Source organism: Muscardinus avellanarius (assembly GCF_963383645.1).
Source record: "Muscardinus avellanarius genome assembly, chromosome: 6".
Taxonomy (NCBI): domain Eukaryota; kingdom Metazoa; phylum Chordata; class Mammalia; order Rodentia; family Gliridae; genus Muscardinus; species Muscardinus avellanarius.
The window spans coordinates 6039370-6054213 of NC_137791.1; the positions used below are offsets into that span (position 1 = coordinate 6039370).

General features: G+C 53.7%; 1 protein-coding gene across 2 annotated transcripts in view; it reads left to right on the forward strand.

The window, feature by feature from the left end:
* JADE1 (jade family PHD finger 1) overlaps positions 1–13752 on the forward strand; it is a gene marked incomplete at both ends in the record, with an annotated part of 35377 nt that extends 21625 nt beyond the window's left edge. For both annotated transcript variants that reach the window (XM_080697832.1, XM_080697831.1), the window contains 4 exons: positions 778–894; positions 4497–5018; positions 9793–9910; positions 12842–13752. In XM_080697832.1, the coding sequence (XP_080553958.1) occupies positions 778–894; positions 4497–5018; positions 9793–9910; positions 12842–13752 (1668 nt within the window). The remainder of the gene's footprint in view (positions 1–777; positions 895–4496; positions 5019–9792; positions 9911–12841) is intronic.
* Positions 13753–14844: the final 1092 nt, after the last annotated feature.

A 14844-nucleotide genomic window follows, 5' to 3' on the forward strand; every position in this document is an offset into this window, starting at 1 on the left:
GCTGGGGTGGCGGTGCCCCCTGGTGAGTCCCCTACTTGGCAAGCTGCACACCCGCTGCCCCGTGGTGGGAGCACTGCGCTCCAGGTCACACGCAGTTTTTATTTAAATTCCTACTCAGACTCAACCTTTTTAATTTCAGGTCTGGTCTAATTTATTTCAAGTCCCAGACCTTGACTAATTTAATTTGCATGGCTCACTATGAGAATATCATTTGTGATTCAAATTCCAACATTTTGGGTGTGTGATTTAGTACATTTTCCCTCTTGAGGAGAGTGATCTGGGGATGATTTGCATTGAGGTTTCACTCTCAGATCTTGGTAGTGCTGGATCCTGTGGTTTGGTATTAACAGGATACAGCTCAGCAGTCCAGCTGAATTTAGAGATGATGCCTATTTATCTTGGTAGATTTCCACTTTGAGTAGAGTCATGTGTTTTGACTGAAGAAAATGGGTTTCTTTAGTGAGAGAGAGATTAAAAATAGCGTATGTGTTTACTCACTCCATTGTTGACAACCTATTTAAATTTATGGAAGATGGATTTTTAGTCTCGACACATTCCTGTGAGTCAGTAGTGTAGCAACACGAGGAGAGATTTGGCTATCAGACACTCAGAAATGAAAACTCAGTTGACCGTGGGCTTTCAGAAACAGACTTGTCGCATCGGGTGGGGACTGGGCTCTCCCGCCCGCTGCCCCGTTGTGGGGAAGCCGGGTCTTTGAGGCTGGGCCCCTGCCTGCCCCTGCTGCCTGTGCCACCCTTTCTGTGGTCCGGTCTCTAGGTGAGCATTGGCAGTCCTGAGAAGATGGAGCCCATCACGAAGGTGTCCCACATCCCCAGCAGTCGGTGGGCACTCCTGTGCAGCCTCTGCAATGACAAGTTCGGGGCCTCCATACAGGTGAGTGGAGGCTATGGGAGGGCAGGGAGGCGGCTCCAGCAAGCAGGCCGGGTATGGGGACGCTCCAGCCCCAACACTGGTGTGTCCAGCGTCGCCAGAACCCGAGCCTTACAGAAATACACACCGGCCATGGGCAGTTCCAACTTGTGTCTGGCCCTCATCTGCCCGGGCCTGGCACCCTGCTTCTTGCTGTAGCAGGTGTCTCTCTGGGTCTCAGGGAGGTACCTCGGGCTAAGCACTTGGCGCACAGCTGCAGACCCACCTGCCTGGGCCGCCTCCCAAGGCTGCTGGGTCCCGGGGCGTGCTGACGCCCTCCCATTGGAAACAGGCTCCTACTGCGCTTTGCCTGCCTTGGTCTGAACGCAACCTGGATGTTTGGTTCTCTGTAGCACTGTGAGTGTGAGAGACATACGCAGAGGCAGCACACCTGTGTGTAAACATGCAGCCTGCATTCATACATCCAGATACAGGCAAGCGTGGGAAGCCCTGGAGTGCGTGGAGTTAAGCAGAGATGGAGGTAGCCTGCCGTCTGTTTTTCCGTTTGTGTAAAACTCCGTGGGGAGTGGGATTCTGGACCCTCAGGATCCGAGAGGCCTGGCCGCTGCGTGTGGCGGTGCAGACTCCCGTTTCCTGGTAGAATTTGGCTTCTCTCTGCAGAGCGCCCTGCAGCTGGGCCCAGATGCAGGTTCCACTTTGTGTTTGTGCTGAGCGGCCCTCAGTTGTAAAGGATGACTTCACTTGGCAAAGCCAGCTTATACTTTGGCTGATAAGTCTTTTAGGAAGGTACCCAAACCGTTTTGGTGGCTTCGAAATTTTTCAGTGTTTTATAAGCCAGTGGCTGTACTCTTCTTCCTTACCACTTCTCCCGATGTTGGGGAATCTAAAATATAACCGAAGTGTTGAGAGGGTGCAGCATGAGGCAGCGGGGGTCTGACGAAGGGGCCTTCACTGCATGCAAATTTACCTGTAGGCGAATAGGGTTGGTTTAAAATGGAAACACCTTGGCCTGAGGGTTGGATTGGCGCAGAATGGAGGAGAAAATAAGAAAGGCACTTAAGCGAGCACGTGTGCACCTTCAGGCCCGTCCTGTGTGCCTGCACACGTGTGCCCAGCTGCGGGAGCAGGCCACGAAGGCGAAGCCACGTCCTCCCTGTTAGCCGATGTTCTTGCGAGCGTAGCATGAGGCAGCGGGGCCTGGGCGCACGGGGCCTGGTCCCTAATTGATGTTTAAAGGAGGTGGGCAAATGGGAGCTTTGTTTCTTTTTGAGGCGAGACGATCTAATGAATTTTCTGCTGCAGTTGACCTCTTTTTCCCAGAACATAAATGTGAAGGAGAGGAGGCCAGAGAGGGCAGATGATTTTTCATATCTTCGTAGGCTGGATTGATTTTATTAACAGAATGTCTCTGGAATGTCTGCAGCTGTGCAGGAAGGCTCTGGTTTATGTTTCTGTAACATCTGTTTGCTGAGTCAGTCTGAATAGGAAAACCCAGAGGAAGGCCATTGGCGGCTTCCGCGTCCTGTACGAGCGTTCCGCTGCAGCTTACTTCGCTTTAAGGCTAGAACGCTCGGGTTAAATGTAGTGAGAGCCAAACGTGGACAGCGTCTCCGGCGTCTGTCCAGCTCCTGCCTCCTGCTTGGCAGCTTGCTGTGGGGAGGAGCACGGCTAATGACAGCGGCCAGGGTGTGTGTGTGTGTGTGTCTGTGTGTGTGTCTGTGTATGTGTCTGTGTGTGTGTGTCTGTGTGTGTGTGTGTCTCTGTGTGTGTGTCTCTGTGTGTGTCTCTGTGTGTGTCTGTGTGTGTGTGTCTGTGTGTGTATGTCTGTGTGTATGTGTGTGTGTCTGTGTGTGTCTGTGTGTGTGTGTGTCTGTCTGTGTCTGTGTGTCTGTGTGTGTGTCTGTCTGTGTGTGTGTCTGTGTGTGTGTGTCTGTCTCTGTGTGTGTGTCTGTGTGTGTGTGTCTGTCTGTGTCTGTGTCTGTGTGTCTGTGTGTGTCTGTGTGTGTGTGTCCTGCCACCACAGCTGACTTCACACGTTTCCTGGAGCAGAGGTCATTTATAGATAGTTGCAGATCCACGTTGGTCTGCTTGCTCTAGGTGACCGTGATGGGCAGCTGGCTGTGATGGGGGCTGGGCGGTCACGGCGCAGCCGCTGCTGGTGAGTTAGGCAGTGGTGTGGGCAGGGACCGAGCTGGCTCCGGCCTCTGCCACCCAGGGGTGTGTGGCTCAGGGACTGCCGGAGGAGGCTAATGCAGCCTTTCAGCTGGCTTGGAGCCACCGGATCCTGCTCCCCCGCAGCTCCCCCGCAGCCTGGCGAGCGTGGGGATTGCCTGGCTTCCCCACACAGTGCTGCTTTTAAGGGACTGCCTTGAGTCTCTGCGAGGAGTCTCCTTCTAGGGATTTGCTCAGCAAGATCAGACAGCAGTGGGGGAGAGCTAAATCGCTGTTCCTGCTAGGCCAGTGCTGGCGACTAGATCAAAGACAGCAAGTTGTAGCCCTGCTCAGGTGGGGAGGGCGCGTGTTCAGCGCAGCGTGGTCCAGCGGCCTCGGGCTTGGCTTCCCTGCGGCCCTGAGAAGTGACTCCTGCCGGCTCCGCTCCCACCCTTGAGCCTGCTGGACATGGCGCACGGCCATGTCAGCCCAGCCGGCGGGGAGAGTCCTTCCTGGGTTGGGGTGCTGCTTGTAGGAAGTGGACTGTGTTTCCTCCCACTGGGGTGGGGATTCTTTCTGGCTGAGGTCAGGGTGATGCTTTTCCTTTTAAAGCAGTTTAAAACCCTGGCTGGTAGCCAACCATCCAGAGATGATTCTTGCTCAGGCGTCTTATAGAAGTGCTGAGAGCTCAGTCCTCAAGAACCTGCCGACGCCTGTCCCAGAGTGGTCCCTGCATATGGAGCGCGAGTTCTTTTGAAAAGGCTCTTCCAAGGGCCACCCCACCTTCATCTGCAGGCGCCATTTAGATAATCGTGCCTGCCTGCACGGGGTATTTGGAGGTGGCTATGCTTCTAACAGAAGCAAGTTTGGAGCAGGCATGGTGATGCGGCCTGTAACCCCAGTACTTGGCCGGCTGGACGGGGACATCGCAGGTCCAGTGCCTTCCTCAGCAACTTGGTGAGACTGTTCCTAGAAAGAAAAGGCCTGGTGTGGTGAGCACGCTGGTAACCCCAGTACTTGGGAGGCAGAGACGGGAGGGTCGCAGGTTCCCAGCCAGCCTCAGCAACTTGTGAGGCCCTCTGCAACTTAGCGAGGCACTATTAAAAGTAAAGAATGAAAAATAGGGCTGGGGGTGTAGCTTGGAGGTAGAGTGTCCCTGGGATCCATCCCTAGTACCACAAAAAACATAAAAATAGAAAAAGTAAAAAAAAGGCTCGAGGTGTAGCTGGGACATAGAAGAAACTCATTCCCCAGTACCAAAAAAAAAGTTGTTTTAGTCTATGAAGCTTTCTTCTGAGAGTTCCCTGAAATCTGCCCTCCGTTCCTCCTCAGTCAGCGTGGCCTGCGGGTCGGCCTCGCGCTGCCTGTCTGTCCAGCCTCGGGCGTGTGGCGCCGCTCGGGGCCCCGTTGCAGCCGCTCCGTAACCGTCTTCTCTCTCCTGCCTCTTGTTCCAGTGCTCTGTGAAGAACTGCCGCACGGCCTTCCACGTGACCTGTGCTTTCGACCGGGGTCTGGAGATGAAGACCATCTTGGCGGACAACGATGAGGTCAAGTTCAAGTCCTACTGTCCAAAGCACAGCTCCCGCCGGAAACCCGAGGAGAGCCTCGGCGAGGGCGCCGCCCCGGAGCACGGGGCCCCCGAGCGCTCGCCGCGGAACCCGCCGGAGCCCTTGGCCAGCTTTGAGCAGAACCGGGAGGAGGCCCACCGGGTGAGCGTCCGCAAGCAGAAGCTGCAGCAGCTGGAGGACGCCTTCTACACCTTCGTCAACCTGCTGGACGTGGCCCGGGCCCTGCGGCTGCCCGAGGAGGTGGTGGATTTCCTGTACCAGTACTGGAAGCTGAAGAGGAAGGTCAACTTCAACAAGCCCCTGCTCAGCCCCAGGAGGGACGAGGAGGACAATCTGGCCAAGCGCGAGCAGGACGTGTTGCTTAGGAGGCTGCAGCTGTTCACGCACCTGCGACAGGACCTGGAGAGGGTAATGACCGACGCTGGCGCTTTGTAGTGACGTAGAAGAAGACGCAGAGGCGCGCGCCCGGGCCACAGCGCTGGCTGGCCCCTCGGCCTGCGCTCCGCTGCATGAGGCCGCGCTGGCTGACTCCTCGTGGGCGGCCCGCCCGCGGCGTACCTGCCCACTCTGCCGCACAGTGGGCAGCTGCTTTGCGATTTTTTTCCTCTTACACGTCTCCCATTGTGCTTCACTGTTCTGCGAGATCAGATGGGGCGTGTTCTTTTCCCCCACTGCACTCTAGAGCTGGAGGGAACTGAGCCCCAGGACGTGACGGGGGGCTGACTCTCAATTGTTTACAGACTGCTTTTGAAACCAGAATGGATTTCCTTTGTGGGAGGGCAGAGGCAGGGACTCTGTGCTGGGCCTGGGGAAACATTTACTAGGTGCTGGTGAAGGGCTCCTTAGGAGAGCCAAGCACTGCCTCCCCCGGGCCACCCTGGCTGCCCGGCCAGCGCTGTCTTGGAGCTGAGCAGGCTCTGGGTGCTGATGTGTGTGCATAAACTTACAAACATACACACACCCACACGCGCACACACGCACACACACGTGTGCGTTACCAAGACAGTCCTGGCAGTGAGGTGCTAAGTCATCACGGAGGCTGTGTGGTGTGTGCATGTGGAGTGTCCGTCGTGCGTCTGTGGTGTCTGTGTGGGGTGGGATTCCTGGCACGCAGGGCGTCGGGTCTGCCCGCAGAGCCCCTCTTGGAGCTCGGCGCCTCCCCCAACTCTGCGGCACCTCTGGAGCCCCGGTGCGGACCTCCCTCCCGCTACAGGGACAATTACGCGTGGGCTGCCTTCCCCGTCTCCTGCTCCCTGTGGATAGTTCCGACTGAGGCTTGCTAATTGGGGATGTGTCACCTTCCACAGCAAACCTCCCTGCTGCGATAGCTGCCATTAAGTTGGTTAGTGGGGAAGGTGGCGAGGAGATCTGGCCCGAAGCAGCCTGCGCCGAAAGGCACTCCAGTGCCGAAAGTTAAAGCACATCCCCTGCCCCGACTGGCTTAGGCCCTGGCTTATTTGCCTGAGCGATCCACCTGTCCGGGAGAGGATGTGACTCATCGATGTCTTGAGGGTGTAGCAGAGACTGCACAAGTCCCGAACCCCAAGATCCACAGCTCAGAGACCTGCATGGCCAGAGAGAGGGCGTGAGAGTGGACGTGTCTTTCAGTGTTCATTAGAAGCCCTTGTAGTGCATCTAGTGCCCGCCTGTGGTGACGCCCCCTCCCGGGCTAGGCAGGCGGGCACAGCAGGCAAGGGGAGGCCTTGCGCGCCTGCCGCCCCCTGGTGGCAAGTGGAAGGAAGACTGCCTCCCAACCACCCGCCTGCGTGGCCTGGCGTTCAGGACGCACGAGTCCTGCTGAGAAGCCGGCACCCCAGCCTGACACCTGCTAGAACCAGGGTGCACGGAGCCAGGGAGTCCTCAGGAGGGGAGGACAACAAGTGTCATGTTTGGGCTGTGTTCGTCTCACAGTCACCACAAAATAAAAGTGTAGAAAATGCTTGTGGTGTACTAACTCTCTTCTGTACTTCAGTCACTCAGATTAACATGCGCTTATGATTAAATTCTGAACCTTGCTTTTGGAGTCATCACTGTTGCTTTGAAGTAGAACAACATCTATGATGTATTAGAATTCAGGGTGTGTGTGTGTGTGTGTGTGTGTGTGTGTCATTATATTTACTTTATTAAAAAGCCTCTTGAGAGTGTAGGAAATTTAGTGTCCGTTTTAAATGGGCTTATGATGAACGTAAGATTGCCACAGGACACGTGGCAGTGGAGGCCTTACAAAGTCGAAGTCTTTGCCAAGCCCCAGGGAGCCGCTCAGTTCCCTGTAATTATGAACTAAGCACATCAGGCCAGGGACTCACGAGGGCAGGGGACCATGGGAACAGTCTGAAGTTACCCCGCCTGCTGGTCTTAAGCCGGTGCCGTGCCCTTGCGCACGGTACCAACTCGTGGCAGAAACTCAGTAGTCAGCGAGTACGTCTGACGACGACCAGGCTCCTGTGGTCCTTCCTTCCTAAACTGCGACTGCTGAGTAGCACAGACGAGTCCTAGTGAGTAGACCCAGTAGATGCACACGGCTGATGATGGGAGTCGCCACCTTCGGCTCATCCATCCATACCTTTGGGGCAGTGTACACCTGGGTACCAGTTCTGGACCAGAAAGTTGGGTGGCAGGAGTGGATTCAGGGACCCAAGGCAGGCGGCCACCTCAAGTCCCCATGGTTGCTACTGCACGCTGGGTTCCCTTCCCGACATGTCTCTTTGGAAAGATGAAGTTCATGGGGTCCAGAAAGTGAGTGCTTGTCAGGTAAAGACGTGCCCTCTGCACTCGGATGCGAGTCTGAGAAGCGGCCACGTCCCGGGGATGGCCCTCTTCCTCGCTCACGCTGGACGGGGCCTCCTTAGTGCTGCCAGTAGTGCTTAGGATTCAGGAAAATCCACTGGGACCCCTGGATTGCTTAGGGCAGGGTTCTTAGGGTGTAGTCTATGACCAGCAAAAACATTATTTGGAAACTTCCTAGAAATGCAAGCCCTGGGGTCGGGGTGGGGTCAGCAGTCTGTCCAGGGCCCCTGGTGTGTGTGTGTGTGTGTGTGTGTGTGTGTGTGTGTGTTTGGGGATTGCAACTGGAGGGGGAAATGACCTGAGAGGGCAAGGCCGGGTGCAGGGAGAGCTGGCTTCTTTATCCCCTTGCTAAACCTGGGGAAGGTCAGGCAGGTGTCGTGGTGTCCAGAAGGGGCACGCAAGCTGTGCTCCGAGGGTGAGGGCTGCTGTGCACACGAGGGCGGTCAGGCCCTGGTGCTCCTGACCTGCCAGGCCAGAACCCGGTCAGTCAGGGCTGGCGGGTTCCAACAGGAAATCCTGGCTTTGCTTTTGGGTTATTTAGATACTTCTCATCAAAGGTCATGGTCAATAGAAGTGGGATTTTTTCCCCACATTCACAGCCACATTGAAGCCTTTCCTGGGTGAAGTTCTGAAGCCACCGGACATTACATTTGAATAGTATACCAGCCATAGACACGTTTTAAGTGTTTGGCTTCTCCATTTTCTATTTTTATAGGTAACTTAAAAAAAATCTAGGTGTCTCTGCTACACATCATGGGAACAACTTTTCTACTCCTAGGATTTCGGACAGTTCGTTCCTTCTCGTATTTCCAGATGTTAAACTCCTGGTCTTAGTGTCAAATCTACTTTCCACAAGTTTTGAATCTATGAGAAGGATCAAGGTCTGGCCCCTTGTTTCTAAGATATTCTTCAGAGAGAAGACTCTGTCAGCCTTCTCAGTCCCCAAGCTGGTCTAATGAAGGACACACGGCTTGTGGGTGTGGCTGTCGGAAGGAATTGCTTTAACTAGGCCCAAGACACCAACATGTATTGACACAAGGAAAATGCTTTTCTTCTCAGTTCTTTAATTAAAAATATATTTAACAAGTATCAGTAGTGTGAGGGGTTGATGTAGAAACAAAGACAGGAATACCCTGATAGCAGATGTTTGAGTCAGGAAGAACTTAGCTTGGCCACATTACATGGTGCACAGGTAAAAGTCAACTGTGCTGCTGTTAATGTCTCTTGCTTTTTTTGCAAAGGAGACTGGAACATGGCTGGGGTTGGGGTTGGGAAAGGTCTGTGCTTAGGCCAGGATGCAAAATTTGTGTGTGTGTGTGTGTGTGTGTGTGTGTGTGTGTGTGTATATGAGTGAGCCTGCCCTTATGCCAAGAGGTCGGTGGCCTTTGCACTCTCCCCACTTATAAAGTAAGCTGTGGGGGGCAGGGTTGCCACGGAGAAGGGTGGTCTTCAGGAGAGAGTGGTCGTGCTGTGGACAGGAGATGATGCGGAATGTGGTCACTGGCCACTCTGTGGCCAAGTTTCTCAGGCGGCCCTCCTCACACCTTCCCGAGGTCCAGCTGCGAGTGGTGGGCTACGCTTGGTGGTTGTTTTCAGGCCTGTGCAGTCTGGTTTACCCAGCAGGCTTTCTGATTCAGGGTTCGCTCAGTGAGCTTGAGTGACTTGACTCTTGAGATTCTGGTTCCGTATTGAGCCATGGCGGCCAGCTTTCAAAGCGGAGATATTGAGTGCAGTGCGTCTTGCTGTGTTCTGGCTACTGAAGGCATGTCCGAAGCTGCTGGGTGTTAGGAAGAGGAGCTCTTGGCACTTGGGTTGGGGGTTGCAAAGGAATCGGGGCTTTCCACATGATGTTTAGAGCTGGACTGGACATATGGGCCCAGCGAATCGCTGGGGGAGCAGGAGATTCTCAGCTCCGGTGCTGCCTGAGAGATCAGTGTCCAGGCCACCGAGAAGCTTCCTGGGGTTCTTGGTCTCTGCTGGCCCCTGACCCCGAGCTCACCCCATTCAGACTTCAGTGGATGCTTGATAACGTGGAGCAGGAAGCAGCCTCCACACTGCTCTAAAGCCCTTGAGTGTAAAATTAATGGGAGTTAGATGCTAATGGATGGTAAGCACGGCCCCGCGGCAGGAGGCAGCAGGCTGTGTGTGGACGTGGCGGCTGTGTGTGCTGGGGTGCTGGAGGAGGCAGGCTTGCGGCCCTCCCACCTCGGGAGGAGTAAGGGGATCCTCCTCATCTGCCCAAAGGGAGATTAGGGGTCAGGAATGGTGCTTAAAGTTTGATTTCAAATGTCTGTCAAGGCCCTAGGAGGACCAGTTTCTCAGAGATAAAATGAAAAGCACGGAAGTACTGTTACCATGTATTGCTTACTTAGCATCTTTATTCTCTATATTCTAGGTTCGGAACCTCACTTACATGGTGACCCGCAGGGAAAAGATTAAACGATCTGTGTGCAAGGTCCAGGAACAGATATTCAATCTTTACACTAAGCTCTTGGAGCAAGAAAGCGTTTCAGGTATGCATTAAGCCCTGGTAGGTCAAACATAAGGCAGGGGATTGTAAACCTCAACCAAGGGAAACATAGGCTGCCTTTTCTCTTATTTATCCTGTAGCAAAATAAGAAATACAGATTCCCATCTCTCCTGACAATCTCTAGGCATCAGGCGTCATGGTGTAGGCAGAAGAGCTGTGGCTTTGTCCTCATAGGGGGCCGGGCACACGTTTACTTGGCTCCCCGCTTTCCTCATATGAAAATGGGGATGGTGTCTCAGCCGACCTCTTGAAATGAGACTGATGATCTAGTGATGTGTAGACGGTAGAGCCCTTGATCAGTGTGTCCTGAAGCACCTAATGGACTTACTTAGCACCTAGCTTGTGGATTTACCTGTAACACCGTAACTGTGTCTCAGGACTACTTAGGACACGCGTTCACCTTATACAACAACCGCAGTGGGCTTTTTGGGTATAGATGGAATTTTGGATATTTCTGAGATTGAGCACCTGGTAATTCGTTGATTGCCTCCTATTTCACAATGCTCTGGGGTGGACAAAACACAACAGTGCTAGGATGTCACCGTACTGTGGAGAACGTGCCAGTTAGGCGGAGATCAAGTGCAAAGTTGGGCAGTGACCTTGCCTCTTTGGGATTCCTCTGTAGAAGAGGTTTGGTGCAGAATCGTGACCTCTAAGAAGCTCGTGAGCACTAGCGCTCTGGTCCTAAGCCCCAAATGTAGGTGGCGGAAGGACTTCAGTCTCCTCTCAGTCGCCGAGTGCAAGATGGTGAGCAGAGTGGAGTAGGAGGGGGTGGGTCTTAGGTTGGCCTTCGTGGGAAAGCGCGAGCCTCTTTCTGCCTGTGCTGCTGAGGCCACGCAGCCACATTCTTGGCACTTGCGTTGTATGGAGAGCCAGAGTTGATTCACGCCATTTTCTGAGTTGGTTGTTTTTGGTCTCTGTATCTCAGTATTATGGCGCAGAAATAGTAGGGATGTTATCACCTGTTTCGTTTCCAAATTCTGCTTTATTACAGAGAGACGTGATGGGAGGTTAGCTGGTCAGCTGAACAAAGAAATAGGCTGTAATGAAATTGTTGAAGAATGTTAAGTAGTTTTCGTGGCGTTGACTTACGGATATCATTTTTGATATTTTCTCCCAAGATTAAAATAAATTTCCCAGGTGTACCAAGTATCTATCATTAGTTGGAGCCTGGAACTTATTTGCAAACCATTTCTTTTAAAGTGAGTTATTCCCAGTAGGTGCCATAGGGCAAAGCAGTTCAGCTCAGCCTCTCGGGAGTGTGCGTCCACTTCCTGTCACCCCTGCCCCGGTGTGCCCGGGAGTGGGGAGGCCGAAGTTGCCGCCTGTGCTTCCTATGAACGGTGACTCGCGGGCAAGCCAGGGAGAGCACTGCCGCCCGAGTCCACCCTGGCTGAGGTTGGCGGGTGTGGGGAGTGTTGGGGGTCACAGCTGTATGTATCATAGATCCAGGAAAGGGAACCAAGTGCTCTCTGTTCTGAGGAATGGACAGTCGGAAGTGCGGGGCCTTCCTGCAGGCGGCTGCCGCAGATGCAGCGGAAGGCCCGGGGCCGACTCCTCTTTCATTTTTCAGCTCCGGGCCTTTGCCTGTGTTCTTAGCTGTCCTGCAGTTTCTCTCCTGCCCTTTAGGTGGATGATCCGAGGGGAGGGAGAGAGGGTTCTGCTTCATGTGCAGTCATTCCGGGGCCCCGCGTTCGAGAGCTCTCGTGGGCAGAGCTGAGAGCACCCTCCGGGGAGCAGTGCCTTGGGAGGCCTGGAGTCGATGCCGATTCCAAGTCAAGCGGGTAGAAGTAGAGCCCTGGACCCTTCGTGTCCCTCGCCTCTCTGTTTTCACGGTAGGCCAGTCACCAGTAGAAATACGCTGTGTGGCATGAAGGTGATTCTTGGGAAGACGGGCATTTCCAAGCCAGCAGGTTGTAGAGGTCCTCCCCGGGCATCCTGGCAGCCGGGGCACTACTGGCCACCTGCTGAGCGGCACCTCTCCCCTCAGACCCCGGCCTCAGTCTTGTTTCAGGGGAGGCGGAGCGGCGGGAGGGCTCCTGCACAGGCTCTCGAGGCTCTGGAAACGCAGCCCTCCCGAGTCCTAAGTCCACCTGGTGCTTCTCAGACCTGCGGTTAGACTCATCGCTGGGTCTGAGGTAAACTCAGTAGGTCATGGCTAAGATTAAAAACAAACGTGAAGGAGGAAATGCCACGGCGCCCGGCAGGCGGTGAGGGCTAGTACTTCCTGAAACGCGAGCTTTTACGAGGTTGGTGTGAAATTTAGTTCTTGCTGTGATGTGCATCAGAAAAGACCGGTTTAGCGTATTCTCATCAGATGGCAGCTCAGCTGACGCCCACAAGCAGGGTTTGCATATGATAGTGAACTTTTACACTGTGTCCAGAACTGTTTTCAGTACTTTGTTCATTTCACACGCTCACACTTAGCTCTCCTCTCTGAGGCTGCGGTACTCTGGGGAAAGGAGTTCTCAAAGCCGGGGCCTGGTCCCTTTGGCACTCGCCCTGAGGGTGTGACAGAGGGCTGGCGGGTCCCAAGTGGTGCTTTTCCTGCTCTGGACTGGGGAGGGAGAAGAGGTGGCCATTGACCGGCTGAAGGGTTCTGCATAGATTCTCCTTTGAAAATCAGATCGATTATTTTGTTGGAAGGGAAATAGAGTCCCTGAAAGGATTTTTTTTTTTTTTTTTTTTTTTGGGTGAAAGCTTTGCGTAATTCAGCAAAAGTACGGCATGTTGGATATGGTGATTCTTAAGGCAGGGTCTATCTTTGCTATAAAGACCAAATTTTTGCCAACCAGGTGTCTCTATGTCATACTGTCGGGGAGTTTGCATACATTGGGCAAAGCTGAGGGTCTAGAAATTGCCTCTGGGATTTGCTCTGCTGTAATTTTTCTTATTTGTGGTTTCATGTTCCTAGGTGTGCCTTCTTCTTCCTGTTCCTCCTCCTCACTGGAAAACATGCTTTTGTTTAATAGTCCTTCGGTGGGCCCTGATGCCCCCAAGATTGAGGACTTGAAGTGGCATTCTGCATTCTTCAGGAAACAAATGGGTACTTCCATGGTTCGCTCACTCAAAAAGCCGCTTCCTCGAGGTCCGTTGCAGAGCAGTGCGGGGTGTGAAGGCCAGGCCCTGCTGGAGCAGCCGGGCCTGTGCGGCGCGAGGGAGGCGCTGTTGATGCCCGAGAGCTTCCTGAGTTTCCAGAAGACCTTCACCGAAGCGCGTCTCATTTCAGCGCCACAGAAAAATGGCGTGGTGATGCCAGACCACGGGAAAAGAAGAGACAATCGTTTGCATTGTGATCTCATGAAAGGAGACTTCAAGGACAAACCTTTTAAGCAGAGTCACAAGCCTCTCAGGTCCACAGACGTGTCCCAGAGGCATCTGGACCACACGAGAGCTGCCCACGCCCCTGGAGCAGGGCAGTCGGCACCCAGTGCCAGGAAGGAGGTGGTGCCCAAGTGCAATGGCTCCCTAGTCAAAGTAAACTATAATCAGACCGCAGTCAAAGTGCCTACCACACCTGCCAGCCCGGTGAAGAACTGGGGAGGCTTCCGGATTCCAAAGAAGGGGGAACGGCAGCAGCAGGGAGAGGCCCATGAGGGGGCCTGCCACCAGCACGCAGACTACCCGTACCTGGGCCTCGGCCGGGCTCCAGCCAAGGAGAGGCCTAAAAGCAAACTAAAGTCTGACAGTGAGAACGACGGGTATGCGCCCGATGTGGAGATGAGCGACTCAGAGAGCGAGGCTTCGGAGAAGAAGTGTCTGCACGCCGGCAGCACCATCAGCCGGAGGACAGACATCATCAGGAGGAGCATCCTGGCCTCCTGAGGCGCCCGCCCGGCGACCAGCAGGAACCGCTGTTCCCGAGCTACCCACACGCGTTGACTTGCAATTCAGATTGAATTTTTTTTTTCCAGAGTCATTTATAAATCATTGTTGTGAGAAGTTTGTGTTATTTGCAACTTGTTGAGGAAACAGAGAGTAGAATGTAGCCGTAAGGCACGGCTGAGAATCCGAATTACACATTAAACAAGAATGAATGAAGTAAGCTCTACGGAGTGCGAGGCTCAGGTTAGCCTCGTGGGTTCTGATTGCCCTCTGCATTCTTCCCAAAGCACAAACTCTTGGTTACCTGAACGTACAGAATCAGAAATAATCCTGTGTAGTGAGTGCGTGCCATCCGTGGGCACCCTGGTGTACCGTGTAGAGCCCGTAGAGCTTGTTTTCTAGGACTGTGGTCCTCTTGAAGTCACTGGGCCCGCGGGGCTGCAGCTCCGGAGCTTCAGTGAGCTAGGGAATTCACGTGTGCACACAGCAGTCAGGGGAGAGAGAACGTTCAACAAGCTCATCACTGGACGGGGCAGCGGGGTTCAGACCAAGGCAGCGAGGCTGCTGCAGGTCTGTCCTCCTGACCGCTGGCTCTTGGGCCGGCTTGGGTTCGCCCTGGCAACCGCCAGCACCTGGCCACCCGGCTTTGACGCTACCCTGGTGATCAGGTGCGAGCGAGGAGCTTCTTGGCCCCGGTGACTCACGGTCCCAGAGCCAACCAGAGTGCGCATGCTGGGGAACCTGGGCTCCCAACAGGAATGGATTCCTTGAAAAAAAAAGAAAAAAAATGAAATAGTTATATTTTTAAAACAATAGAAAGGCAATAAGTTGCGATAAGCTCTTACCATTGACTAAGGCTATACAGGAAGGAGACCGCAGCGTGTCCTTGGGTTGGTTTTCTGGAGTCAGAGTTCTAAACTCTTAATTCGTAACTTGACTTTCGAATTGCAAATGGCAATAACTAGTAAGTTATGAGCAATAATAAATTTAGCATTAAATTTGAGTACAATGTTGTTTTTTGCACTCACTGTAGTGCGTATGTATTAAGACAGTGGATAGTGTTAAGGTCCTGTTAATTTTCTTTGGAATTCA